Genomic DNA, 14,615 nt, shown 5'->3' with positions numbered 1-14,615 from the left:
AACATACAATTAGAACGCGGCTTACCTAATCCTTCTGCTGCTCCCCATGCTCAGGGGAAGGGACTTAACCTGGGCAGGGGCCTTTTTGCCGTGTGGGGGTGGTTTTTAGTGTTATAATGAAGGTCGCTCACTTGCAGGCCGCTCAAAACATTTCCTTGCTGCTAGCTCTGATTTAAATTGAATTTGAATTTAAATTTGAATGACTCGAGTGTGTCCAGAGAAGGGCAACAAAGCTGGTGCAGGGTCTGGAGCACAGGTCTGATGGGGAGCGGCTGAGGGAACTGGGGGGGTTTAGTCTGGAGAAGAGGAGGCTGAGGGGAGACCTCATGGCCCTCTACAACTCCCTGAAAGGAGGGTGCAGAGAGGGGGGATGAGTCTGTTGAGCCAAGGACCCAGCGGCAGGCCAAGAGGGAATGGCCTCAAGCTGCGCCAGGGCAGGGTCAGACTGGCTCTTAGGAAGGATTTCTTTGCAGAAGGGGTTGTTGGGTGTTGGAATGGGCTGCCCAGGGCAGGGGGGGAGTCCCCATCCCTGGAGGGGTTGAAGAGTCGGGTTGACCCAGTGCTGAGGGATCTGGTGGAGTTGGGAACTGTCATTGTTAGGTCAATGGTTGGACTTGGTGATCTTCAAGGTCTTTTCCAACCTAGACGATTCTGTGATTTCTGTGATTTCTGCAGACAGCTGAAGGTGCTACAAAGAGGATGAAAGCAGGCCACATGCCCATCATACACACCATGTTTGGTTTGCAGCAGCAGTTACACACAAAGAAAACAATGTTACTTATTGGCACTCTGAGGAAAGTGGCTGGGGCACAATCTGCCAGCTCTGCTGAGGAGATCTCTTTCCACAGGCTGTTTTTTTCTGGGGTGCTCTAAAGCGTTTCTTGAAACCACATTCGGAGAACTTCTTCTGAGGGCATCACACGCACCATCAGATCACATTGCTCAGCTTCTTCACTGCCACACAGTATCAGCTGGGTGGGGGGCTCTGATACTTTCTGTAAAACAAATGCACTCACTCAAACACCCTCAGGCTGATGAGCTAGTCTGTCTTCTACTGTTCCCCACAAACCGTTCCTCTCATCCTTCCTGCCACAAGTGCCCGGAGACCCAGTGCTCAGGAACCCACAGCCACAAAAGCTGCTGCCTGCATTCTCACTTGAACCGAACAGCACATTTAAGCTACTGACTTAAACATACTCCTCCAGAGTGAGTGAGAAAAGAGGCTGCTTTTGACGACTGGCTTCTCCTCACCAAGGAGTTGAGAAGCTCAGTGCTGGTACCAGGGGACATGGAGCACTGTTGCCAGTGACACAGCTGTTTCGTTCAGGGAGCAGCTGGCCGGGCAGGGTCAGTCCATGCCTCCCAAGCTGCTTCCCCACAACTATCAGGAACATTATCTGTTCAGGGCTCCAAGCCGAAGGCAGTGACAGCCGTGCAGACAACTCATGGGGGCTGCTTGACCCCTGCAGCTCAGCTCAGCACAGTGGAATGAGCAAGGCATTCTATGCATGTGTCTGCTTTTTCAGCCTGCCCCATGCTCTTGTGAACACCCAGCACCGTAAAAAAAAAATAAAGCACGGTAAAAAAAGTTACCAGGTTGTCTGGCAGGACAGCAATGGGGCAGCAGGAATACTGAAAGATTTTACTTGTTTTCCAGGTAAGGAAAGGCAGGGTCAAAGCAGCCACAGCAAAGCCAGCAGAGGAGATGAGGGCAGTAACCAGCCACATGGACGTGCCACCTAGAAATAACAGAAGCAGCAAAACTTCTCAGAGAGACTGTGAGGACAAACCACTCAATGCAGTCAGCCTGCACCCTCTGTGGCTGCTCTTCCCACCCACCCTGGTGAGACTCTTTGTCGGCACACTCCAGGAAAGGGTACCAGCGCCAGTGTAGGGGGCTGTACTCCTGAGTTCCTTTTTTACTCCCCCAAGGAACAAACGGGCAGCACATTTTCAAATACAACGGGAGATACTGGGTGGAAACCAAAGGAAGAGCTGCTGGGGTATCCTTCTTGGGCATTACACCAGGGGAGCAGAAAAGAAGGCTGTCTGTTACCTTGTGCCCTCACACACTGTGTCTGGCTGAAGCTGCTGCTTCTGTTGATCGCCTCGACGTATGTCTGAGCTTTTACACAATAATCAGGTCCTGCCTCCATGGTGTCCAGGTGAACCACGGAGCTGACCTCTTTCACCACCTTCTGCTGCATCTGCCACAGGTCCAGGAGAGAGAGCATCAGAACACAGGGCAAGGACCTAACTGAGGAGTCCTAACATGATGTTAGCCCAGACTTTACTGGGAGAAAAGGAAGGAGCAGCAGGAGGTATCAGAGAGGACTGTGTGAATAAAAGGACAGGGGGAGAAAAGCAGCAAACAAGGAAGCACAGTGGAGTGCAGGGTGAGACCACACACATCTGGAAGGGTAGGAGGGGATGTAAAGAAGGAATTGGGAGGCAAAGAGGCATAATGATGATGTTGAGCCACAGCACTAGATCATGACCTACTCCCCTGGTGCGAGGGCTTGATGACTAAGGTCTTGACCGGTCTGAGTTTTTGCTGGGATACCAAAATCATGCCTGTGCTAGCATGATATGACAGGAATGCCAGAACCATGCTGTGACAGGGGTGTGAGAGCTGTGCCGTGACTCTAGAGCACAGAGAGGTGATGGACTGGGCTAGTAAGGAGCAAGTGAATTTGGAGTGGGCAACTGTAACACACTTCAGCAACTTTTAAACAGCATATGAACACCAGTATATTCTTTTCTTGCAATATACAGGACTTCATTAAAAGTTGCTATTCCCAGTCTCCCCAGTCATGAGAGGACAGGTAACAATTAGCTAGTTGCTCCTAATTATTGCTGTGTTGCAGATGCAAAGCCTGCGCTCACAGAAGGCCTGCTCAGCTTCCAGCATCACACATCTATGGACGCCTCCAACAAGCCAGTAGGGCTCTCCTGACAGGGCAAGCCCCTCTCTCCATCAAAATATCCTTCTCTACAGAAATGTGATCTTGGGGGCCATTAGTTTGAAAAGATTTCAAGGACAAAATCAGGTCAATGACCACCTGAGGTGTGTAACCTGTTGCAAAAACCTCAAACCAGACATGTCAAATGTGACTATTATTTAAAAAAAAATTAAGAGTCCCAGAGAACTGGACATGTACTGACCAGCAAACCTGATGCTTGTGACAGTCCAGTTGGTAGAAACTATTCTGAAGTTTGGAATTAATTTTTAGGTGATTAATATCACATACTGAAGAAAAGTTAACACTCCATTCATAAAAGGCACTCAGATACAAACCTATGATTCTTTCTAAGGTGTCAGAAAGCTCATGGACACGGTTGATCTCATTTACTTGGATTTCCAAAAGATACTCAAGAAGATCTATTTCAAAAGCCTATCAAGCTAACAGCCAAAGGCATCAGAGCTCTGAGTGCACTAACCAGGCTGAGATAGCCCTGATCAGCCCTGCCTGGCCCCCCATCTTCACCCTCCTGACCATGGCCCAGGACCCCCATTTAAGCTCAGCCTGGGACCTTCAGTCCCAGTCTGAGCTATGCTGGAGGTGTGCCTGCCTCCTGGATAGACCTTCGACCTGTGTTGTATGTAGCTTCTCTCCTGGCTGGACCCTTGTTCAGTCCATTGCAGCCTCGTCCTCCAGCCCTGTCTCTGGTCCTGCCTCCTTTTGCTCCCGGCTGGGGTCCCTGTATGGACCCTGGGCCTGGTCCATCGCTTGCCTTGTCTGGGGCTGCTGATGGACCCCATAACCAGTACCATGTTCTGCCCACTGTGGTCAGATCCTGTGGGCCTGTGCTTCACTGGGGAGGGCACTGCTTGCACTGGGATTACCCTTGGCTCCTGGCTCGCCTGCTCATAGTGAGCAGCCCTGCTCCTGCTGCTTCCTGATAAAAGGCTTACGTATGGCTAAACTGCTAATCCCTTCTGAGAGTGGAAGGGAGTCATGGTGGAGGCCCATGCAGATCTGTGCTCACCACTATTACCATAGATGATCGGGAAGAAAAATGAAAACTGATACATGCTAATGATACTAAAAAAACACTTCAGCACAATGAAGATGACAGCCAACTGTGAAGAACTGCAGGAGGATCTTGTAATAAAATGATAAATGAAATTCAACATGGATAAATGTGAAATGATGCTGTCACATCCCGTTGTCTCTCACAGCTGCTCATGAGAATTTTTCCCCTTCATTTTTACAGTCAGTGACTGGACCTTAAGTCGAGCATCCCCCATCATAAACAGGAACTTGGGGTTCAGGTTTCATGGAATAGTCAGCTCTGTGGTAGTCACCCATGTTAACAATTGCTGGGAAAAGAAAAGAGTGTGAAGACTTGATTTGTTTTATGGTGCTAACCCACAGTGCTCCTGCACTTGAACTGTGCAGATTTACTCCCTGCCCACCTTAGTAAAGTCAAAAATAGCTGGAGGGGCTTCCACTGCACAACGGTTAAGCTGTAGAACTCCTGACTACAGGAAGTTGTACATGCTAAAAGTTTACATAGTTTGAAAACCAGAACAGATAAATTGATGGAACAAAAATTCAAGGGCTATTAAAGATACCATTTCTGGCTCAGGGATTTCCTGGAGCTGTGTCTCTGAACTCTCAGAAAACAATATAAGTATAATTACATACAGGCTCTCTCCTCACTATCTTCCTTGGTCATCTCCATTGCCCACTGGCAGAGAGAAGATACTAGGTTTGAGGGTCCCATGGTCTGACTTTATATGAAAGCACCAAGTTCCCAGGAGAAAAAAAAAATTCACTCTAGTGAAAACAGAGGGACCAGAGCGGAACAAATATTGTCACTGCTTCAGTCTTACCCAGGTATAAGCAGTGCCCTCAGCTAAGCAAGTTACAGCTCACTGCCACAGGCAAGCTGTTTTACAAAATGTCTTGAGAAAACTTTATCAGCACCTCAATGTGACACCTTAACCATGGTCTGAGAATACTAAATGATGTTCAGAGAAGAAAGTCAGTGTGAACATCTTCAGTTCCTGACTTCTGGTTTCTTTCAATAGTTGAGGTCCCTGGGAGGATTCCTCTTCCCAGAGAAGGAAATGTGGAAAGAACAGACAAGCTTCTCCATGGGGGTAAGAGCAACCCACTGGTATGTGCAGAGAAATATGGCACACCCTGACTCCGGGCAGGTCCTCCAGCCCCGTAGCAGGAGCTTGGCTTGGCAAACAGGCCCTGGGCAATATCTGTATGCTTTCAGTCCAAGTATGTGGGCTCTCTGTTATTGCCCAAAACCCGAGGGTAAAACTCACCCTACTCTCCTGGCCCTTCTTCCAATAGAGAACACAGAACTGAAAGGCAGGCCCCATGTCTTCCAGCTCCACTAGTAAATGATACCCATCTGCTATGACCTTCATCAGAGGTGGGGTCAGGGAAGCTGCCAACACAGAGAGAGCACCATTATCACACCAGAGGCAACCCTTAAAAGCTGTCTTCCTTTTCCCAGCTAGGAGAGGAAGAGAAGCTGCCATCATGAACACAGTAACGTTAACCTGGAACAACAGCTGGTTGCTTCAGTGGGGCACAAACTTCTCTCTGCTCTACCTCCCAGTGCATCTAGATACAGTAGCAGGCTTTGAGCAGGAGAACCATGACTGGCACTGCAAACGGGAGTTTGGCAATAGCTGAGTTGCACAGAACTCAGTTTGAATTTTCTCCAGTGGAGGAAGTGTCTGGCCTGAGGGTCCCGTGTGATCAACAGCAGAAGAACCAGCTGGGCAATCTGAAGTTGAGGCACCAGATCAGGCCAGTTCGTCTGCTCCTGGGCATTAGCTTAGCACTAACATACAGAAGAGGAGCTGTGAAACCACTGCTTCTTCATGGGAATTTTGGCAGTTATTCAAGGTGAAGGAAAAAGCAATATGAGCCTCAGGACAGCTCTGGCAGTTCACATGAATCCTGATTTTCTTTTAGTATCTACATGGATAGACTTGGGCTGATGTCCTGCTGTTACCTAAGTTTTTGTAAATGTATGCAAGTAAATCTGTAGGTGATTTGCTTCATGCTTACTTTGATATTCAAAGCTTGGTTCAGTCTGGGATTCTGCTGTGAGGAGTATTAGTGAAACAATCAGAATCAATCATGCATAGATGAAACTACACACTGTACATTTGCAAATTGGGAATCAAGGCAGTACAGAGATTGTATCTGCACTACTTATCGATGCCATTCTTTACCACTCTGTTGTAGCTGAAAGTGGTTTCAACCTCCTTGTTTTCAAGATAGGAAGGAGAGCAATGTATAGCCACATACAGAAGAGATGTTCTTACTAGAACATGCTCTTACATCCAGTGAATTGTCATTAATACTGAGCAATACAAAAACATAAAATCCAAGTATGTTCATGATGAGTGTGCCACAAATGGGAGGCCTGGAAAACTACTTTATGGGGGGCCTGGAAAACTACTTTATACTTTTAAATTAAAAACTGAGAACCTGCTTAACACAATGTCTCAAAATAATAAAAAAAAATTTAAAAGTGATAGCATCATTTGGAGGTTAAAAATAAATATTGGGCTAACATATTAACAAATGGACATTGCAACATGCAACCACTAACCAAACAGGAGCATTTATATTTATCTCTGCACTGGCACACAAGTGACTATTTGAATTTTGATAAATGAAGAAGTAAGACTGACTGAGTAAATTCTTAGTTTTAGGAAGACCTTTTAAAAGGGTTTTCCATACGTTATCATACTCTCTGTGTATCTACACCTAAGGCTTTGACACTGGAGCTATTTAGTCTAGAAGTACTGTGGGCTGACTGTCTATGAACCACACACGGAACCTGTGGGCTGTGCTCTGAATTCCTTAGTTCCTCTCAGCCTCAATGCCAGGTTTCCTAAGAGGTGCGAAAGCAGAGACAAGGGAAAGTGAGCAGTAAAAATGCATAAGGACAAGAACTTACAGTGACTTTTTTCTCCTTTAAACATTTGTCCATATATGCATATTCACACTGCAGTCCATTGCAAGCTGTCTCCTCTGAACTTTCAGAGCTTGGCCAGAGGATTGTACTGAGGTCACTAAGACACAGGACCAAGCTCTCAAACGCTTCACTGTGCCATGAGAAAGTTGTTGCTTTTCTTCATGAAGAGGGTCAAGCTAAGGAATATCCTTCCCCTACCTCTGCCTGACAGTGTGGTCTGTGGCTCAACTCCCAGTGCCACCATAGCTGCTGGAAAAGGGAAGGATTCTTCATCTAAAGCTCTATCTAGAAAACACTTTACACCAGGAAACACGCTCACCAACTTAGGTGGCACTTCTGATGGTGCTGCTTTGACTAAGTGGTCTGTATGAGTGAGGACTGCTCACTCATGAAGTAGTAGATAACTTTCAGTGACTGATGAAGGTTTGTTTAAGATCAGGTCAAATCTGATCTTGGACAGGCAATTTCTTCCCTGGCTAAAACTGATGACTGCTGCGCATCCCAGACTGAGAGTTGCACTCTAATAGCGACAGAGGTTTTCTACCAGAGTTTTTATTGTTGAAAGCAGCTGACTACATGACAGAAAACAGAGGTAATGACTGTAGAGAAACACTGGAAATAGTATGTTATTTTAGACTGCAGCATGATCCTTGGGTTGAGCTGGGCTGCAAACTTTGCAGGAGTTGGAAGCATATGGAGAAAATACCCTGCATTGCTAAGACTGCAGCCATGCTACGGTTTCCATTTTTCTTTCCTGAGGTTACTGACAACATGTGAGGAAGAAATCATGTCTGGAAGGGAGCAGGATTTCCAGGACAGCATGAGGCAGATCAAGGGTGACATGGCTGTTTTCTAGAGTAAGTGCTTCCATAAGATCAGGTTCTAGACCCTCAGAAGTGACTAGGTGACACGGATTAGATGGAGCATTGACAGCAACCCTGATTGATCAGAACTCTTTGAAATCAGGGGCAAGAGAGGCCAACTTGCCAAAAGAAATACCTGGAGTCTTCTCACCTATCTTTGAAGCCCTTGAAATTCAAGCTCTGGTAAATTTGGCCCTGCTTCAGGAGGAACTCATGTCCAGGAACACAGCACGGCTATCTAAGGCTGAAACATCTCAACCCTGCAAGAGAGGAGCTGAGAAGTAGGATGTGCTCTGCAGGTTTATGGGTTTTCTGTGATGTGCACAGTACACAGACATGCACGTGAGCAATCCCTCAACACCGAGCTCTGAGAAACTAACACAACCAACGTAGCTTAAGCCAAATAGCAGGACTCACTTGTGATGCGATTGAAGAAGCCTTTCAGGGCACCCCACTCTGATCTTCTAGCACCAACGTTTGCCCTTACACGCAGGTTATAGGCCACAGTGGCTGAGATATCCTCTGTGATGTTACACACTGTGGCTGTGATGAGTGAACATTCACAGATGGGAATCCAGCTCTCATTGGCGTATTCTCGTTCATACTCCCTGAGGAGAGGAAAAGAGAGCAGATAGGCAACAGCATGAGATGAGATATATTTGTGATGTGAGCTAAGGCTGCTTGCTAGTTCTTTCCAGGTAAAACCAGTACTGGGATACCTGGGGCTGGAATACCAGGAATGTATGAAACCTGTATGGGTGTGTTCTAGATCTTATCTAGAGAAAATCTCCCAGAGTCAGTTTGTTCATGAGCCAAATGCAGCATGATATTGTAGGAGGTGGGGATAGCCAACGCAGTGTTGATGCATCAAATCCTGCCCACTCACTTGACTTAATCATCCCTGGTAAATCAGAATTCCAGAGCCATACTGTGATACAAGTCATAGCTCAAGATGTAACAGAAACCTCCTGTAATGTGTGTTAAATGTTTAAAAGATTAACACTGAATAAATCACAAATGTTTTCTCTTTTCTCTTCTAAATAAACTGTTGCTAGTCTTCCTAACTTTAGAATTCTCTGGGCAGAGACAGTTTTCATGTGCAGGCTTAACACACACCTTGGACTACTGAGGTATCTATTAACCTGAAAACACTCTCAAAGTTGGAGCAAAAGGATTTATTTTTTAACTCCCACTTGTGATCAACAGTGCTGGAGTATCGAACTTCTCTTACATCTGTGAAGTGTTCAAGACATCCAAACAGTGCAGGATTTTAAGTCTAAGTAAACAGTGTTCAAAGAGCAAAGAAGAAAAAAACCACAAGTTACCCCTGAAACTCAACAGAGTATCTCACAGTTTCTCCCTGGATGATCACAGGACTCCAAGTTAAGAAGTGTTTCATGTTGGTAGAAAGAATAGAGATATTCTGAGGTGCTGGTAACAAAGCATCTTCACCTAAAATTCCCAGCAAAAGAAAAAAAAAGAAAGAGAGAAAAAAGGTATATCAATATACTAGAAAAAAAATCTTAGAAGAATAGTGCAAAACTGTGTTTTGAATCACAAACACACACTCTTCATTTCACTACTGTCACTTCAGTGTTTGAAAGTATTTTACAGAGAAGAAATGACAACCAAAGAGCAAATGACAAGCAGTTAGGCTGGCACTGTTTACAGAAAGGCAAAGCATGCTTTTTCACAATCTCAGAGTTTTTTATCAGTAAAACAGCGAGAAAAGGTCAGGCTTTTATAAAGCCATCCATTTCATTTAATGAAGTCAAGTAACATACTCTGTTGCACTCCATAGGCTGTTCCAATGGATGTCATGTGCTATTTCTTTCCAGACTTGACTGGACTGGACACTATAGAAGATCCTAGTTCTGATTCCTTGGCGTTAGTTATATGGCTCTGTTGACACAATGCCCAGCCGTTCTTTAAACTAAAAGTCAGATCCCTCTGGGATGAGGAGCTTTCTCCCTTGTCATTTAGACAGCAGAAGAGTCACTGTCTGCCGTATCAGCAGTTCTATCGCTTCTGGCCGGTTGGGGGTCCATAATAGTGTCAAGGCAATTTTTGCCTTTAAAAAAAAAAAGTCTTTATTGACCTTCATTCTGCAGCTTAATCACTGATTTGGTTTCTTGTATTCTCCAGGCTTTTCAACATTTAGATTGTTTGCTACTACTTTTCTTGTACTCTTTGTTCCCATGTTAATTCTGGGAGCTGGCATACCCAAGTGTATGAATTACATAACAGACTTCAGTTACATGATCAGACACTAGTTTTTCCACATGACTCATGCACACCATGATGTTCCAGGTCTGAACAGGGGTGAACTGCACTGGAGTGTTTCCTAATTTCTTTGAGTACTTGACTTTAGGACTTTTTAGATAAATAATTTTTTGTATTCAGCAGTACTGAACCCTATGCTATTAAACTGTCTAGAAACCAAATTTAAAGAAGACAGTTCTGAATTAGACTATCTACCTTTTAATGGCTTAAAGATTATTTTCTATGTGTTTTGAGACCAACCTTCCTTTCCTGCTACGCTTAGCTTAGTACACTGTTCTCCTGGTTTGCTGGCAAAACCAGTGACTCTTCTGTTGGTACAATGAGACCTGTCACCTCACTTCAGCTGAACTTTCTTCCTTTGTTTAGGAAAAACTCTGGGCTTAATGACAGTGTCTGTGTCCCTATAAAAAAAGTTCACTGATTTAAGTTTCTGTTTGGTATTAACAGATTCAGGATGGGCACAAATTCTGCTACTCATAAGAACTCTGCTCCAAGAAAAAAAGATAAATTCCTAATACTCATGTGTATTATCTACAGATATATTTGCTGATTTTTACTGGGCCACACACCTTCTGTGGCAAAGCCAGAGCACAGAGCAGCTATTCATTCAGTGCCATGGAGGGTTTGCACTTTAGTGTCAGAAAATGACCTGTCCAGCACTGCAGATAAGATGGTGGTGGTGCAGTATATTGTTATGAGCACATAGTTCACATGAATGGTGCACTAGTTCGGACATTTGCCTTCAGATAAAGGGAACTGCATCCCTAGAGAAAGAGTTTCATTACCTTTCATAATCAAAGAATATAGAAACAGATATCTGTGTGGGCATAAGTATGTGTGTGTGTGTGTGTGTGTGTGTGTGTGCAGCTGTTACATGTAAAAATGATAAGATTTTGTGCTTGTAAGGTTAAACAATGAAATAACAAATACACTAAAAGTGAAACTTATCATTCAGCTTTAGCATGTCTCACTCGATTGTACGTACAGAGATGTTTGTAACTGCATAACCATGCCCTACGGCAAACAGAGTGGACAGCCGTCAGGACTGAATCAAAAAAGTGTAAAGCTAAAACTTGAGATCTTTTCATCCAGCACACAAATTAAATGGGGTCCCTGAGCAATAAAAGCAATGATGCACTTCGCTGCTTTCTGCCTGGGACCCAGAGCCATGCTGAAAGCTGTAGTTTGGAAGAGAGGTTCATGCTCTTCCAAAATACTGTTGATCTAGACATAGCGTATCCTGTGTCATATCCAAACAAATTATATTCATGGTTTCTCCAATCCATTTGTTGCAACAGCCCACAAAACAATTGTAAGCAAATGTTTAACATTGGGATATGTTTAACACTGGGACAAAAGACAATTCTAGGTTATATAAACAGGGAAAGCACTGAGTATACACAGTGAAGTATGTTGTTTCAGTACTAAAATACTCCATTAACTCTGGTCTATGCATTTTGAAGGGAAAAGAAACAACAGTCATACAAAGTGCAGGAGACAACTGGACAGAGAGAGCGGGCAGGACCCAGAAGGCTGTTAGCCTGGGGCTGTGTACCACTTCCATTCCATTTTGGATTCACGAGCAATATGTAAATAGCCTCACAGGAAAAGCCAAACTACAGTCTTTCAAGCCAGGGTACTGACTCTCACCCTAACATCTCCAGTCATGCCAAAGAAAAGACCTGGCCAGATTTTCTCTGTAAATAGCATTTTTGCCTTCTACCCTATCAGCAGTATATTCCATTTCATTTGTTACACAAAGAATGGATTTCCATTTAGGATGGCGATGACTTCTCATTCGGTGCTTTTCTCCTCTGTGTGTTAAACTTAAAGAACCTACAACTTAAAAAAAAAAAAATTCATTATCAAGTAAGGTACATTTGTCTGTCTTTTCAGTTTAAAATGACTTAAACCCTGATAAAATTCCATTGCTCTGGGATAGATTTTGATACCCTTCTTTGTCTGTGAATATAGAACACAGTAGTATTTTGTCACTACTACTTCATCACTACTACCACCACTACTTACTGTTAAATGTAAGCAAACACTTCAAAAATATTCATAAAATTATTCCTAATAGCCTCTTCTTTCAGGGGCTCAACAAACACAGGAAGAAACAGTAACTCCAGAATCAGTGTTGCATAATGCTTTTTCTGGCATGCCCATCAAAATTTTGTGTACATGGCTGAGAAATTGTTCCTCACTGCTGTGCTAATAAGCATTGTCTTTTAAATTCCGAGCATTGTACCACCTGATCTCCTTTTCCTACTCTGGAGGACAACAATGTCACCAGCTTCTTGTATCTTTGAGCATGGTCTGCCTCTCTGCATTTGAGGAAATTTCAGTGAAGAGGAACCTGTCAAGGGAATTCCAAACTCTAAATACTGGGGACAAGAAAATAGGCAAATGTCTGTAACACCCCAAAAAGCTAAAGGAATTTCTTTGTAAGCTAAATGGTGAAAATGGAAGCCATATGTCCTTAACTCATAGAAACACAGCATTTCAGACAACAATAATAAATTATGCTAAACAATCTCTTTGGCTGTAACTCTAGCCTGAAGGCTCTGGGAACATCCCCTCCTCATCTGCTGACTGCACAAAATGACTGCAAAAGGCAAGACCCTAGTACATACCCCTTGCCTGTTTTTCTCCCCAGCACTCTGGATACAAAGCCTGGACTCCCAGGCTAGACAGGAACGTACTGTCTTCTGACCTGGTGTCTGCCCTGTGCAACCCTAGGGGCAGATTTAGACATAAACATTCAATCAAAAAATGTTCTTTGCTCAAAAAAGAGACTAGGACACAAATTTTCGTATTTCAGGTCAAGGCCAGAGAATGGGGGAGACCGTGTGAGTCATCCCACCTTTCTCTCCTACTGTCTGTCACAGTGTAGAAGACAAAATTGGATGAGTGTGCAGCTGAGCAAGGCTGGCAGTCACTACCCACACAGGCAACATGGTTCCTGTGCTGAAACATCTCACAACTAGCCAGGTCTTAAACAAAAATACAGTAAAAAGAAAACCAAATTTCTTTATAGGTGTCCAGCTTTGTCATCTTTTAAAACACATTTGTCATAATCTTCCCTATTCTACAGAATAAACTTTCAGAGCATATGCAGCTTGACACTGAGTCAGTGGTTTCCATACCTAGTAACCAAGATCTATAAATAATGATCCAAAGTGTTTTGTTGGCTAAGGAAATTATAAAATTATTTTTTCTGAGGCAGAGAACAAAATGGAGCAAGACACAACCTGAATTCAAGAGTTAAGATGGCACCTTTAGAAAGACAGAACTCAGCAAAATCTGAGCACACTGGCAAGCCACGTTTGCTTTCCAGAGGACTGACCATCACAGGAACACTGAGGAGTCAGGAGATCTGAGGCCAAACTCCTTCTAGGAGATGTGTTTGGAGCCTAGCATTTACTTGGAGAAGCAGATTACAAATTGCACAACCTCCTTCCAGGGTAAAGACCCTCAAAGAACATTTTTGAGCTATTAATTAACACCTTATACCCCTCCTCTCTGATCCACTCCACAGGCAGGGCATCCCCTGTGCTCAGAGATCAGCATTAAAAGAGGACTTGAAAATTCAATTTCTCACAGAACAGCAAAAGACCTGAGACAAATACAGTATTAGTAAGTTAATTTCCTTCAAACTGAAAGCCCCTTTAGATTTCAGAATTGACTTGCAGAACATAGAATTTATGGATTGTCTTTTTCTTTTGCTTATGCTAGTATTAATTTTAGATGAAGAATTAAAATTCCAGATCACCTGACCTCATACTATTTGGCTTAAGTTTTGTAGAGGCATGTTTAACAAAAGGACGAAAGACTTTTTGTTTCTTACAACACCTTAGTCTCCTGACTTAAGTCAGCTGAAGATATTTTAGCCATTTACCTGTGACATTTGGTGCAATCAGAGTGCAGAGGAAGAAGCAGATGAGCTTTAGTGACATTTTGCTCACGCTTGTCGCCTTTTCCCACATTCATACCCTGTTGCGCAGCTCAGAAATTTCCCTTCCTAGACAGGGAGCCGTATCTGGGCCAGCCATGATGCGAGCGAAGTGGAGACTCCAGGGGAATACTGCAAACACCTCTCCTCTGCCTGTCCGTGCCAATGCCAAAGTTGTACCTACATTGTTTGTAAGGGTGTAGTTACAGGGAGTGCCTGGGTAATCTGATGCCAGCATTTCTTTACAGGTCTGTGCAACTGCTCAACTAGATGGCATAACTCTTTCACTTAGTTAGCGATTATATGTATTAAACAAAGACATTATAAGGAGGAAACAGGATTCATTGGATATTTCCATGTAGTTTGTATAGCTGTAAACACTCAGCCCCCAAACTAGATAAATCCTGATGCTTCCAAGCACCAGGCAAGTTCCCCAGTATTATTAAGGCATGCCTGTAACCACAGACCTCGCACAAAGGACTGGTGAAGGACTGTGTGCCTCTGGGCTGGCAGAAGGGAGCTGTGTGCTCCTATTTATCTTCAAATACTATTTT

The 14,615-nt window shown here is 44.0% G+C and overlaps 1 protein-coding gene across 1 annotated transcript; it reads right to left on the bottom strand.

The window, feature by feature from the left end:
* Positions 1-869: 869 nt before the first annotated feature.
* Positions 870-14,095, bottom strand: IL20RB (interleukin 20 receptor subunit beta). Its single transcript, XM_074885517.1, has 7 exons — positions 14,010-14,095; positions 9,152-9,289; positions 8,244-8,434; positions 5,288-5,412; positions 2,057-2,207; positions 1,594-1,739; positions 870-995 (listed from the first exon to the last, which is right to left on the bottom strand). The coding sequence occupies exons 1-7, from the start codon at positions 14,093-14,095 to the stop codon at positions 870-872; spliced, it is 963 nt and encodes a 320-aa protein (XP_074741618.1).
* Positions 14,096-14,615: the final 520 nt, after the last annotated feature.

This window comes from Strix uralensis, chromosome 16 (assembly GCF_047716275.1).
Source record: "Strix uralensis isolate ZFMK-TIS-50842 chromosome 16, bStrUra1, whole genome shotgun sequence".
In the NCBI taxonomy this organism is placed as follows: domain Eukaryota; kingdom Metazoa; phylum Chordata; class Aves; order Strigiformes; family Strigidae; genus Strix; species Strix uralensis.
This window is presented reverse-complemented; position numbering and strand designations above follow the sequence as displayed.

What these genes read in the sequence shown, in the direction of transcription:
- IL20RB (XM_074885517.1), bottom strand. Translation starts at nt 14,095, where the DNA reads ATGTGGGAAAAGGCGACAAGCGTGAGCAAAATGTCACTAAAGCTCATC. An exon ending in TACTCTGTTGAGTTTCAGGG is followed by an intron (nt 8,435 to 9,151) that starts GTAACTTGTGGT and finishes TCCTCTCCTCAG; the next exon opens with GGAGTATGAACGAGAATACG. An exon ending in CTTCTTCAATCGCATCACAA is followed by an intron (nt 5,413 to 8,243) that starts GTGAGTCCTGCT and finishes CTGTGTTGGCAG; the next exon opens with CTTCCCTGACCCCACCTCTG.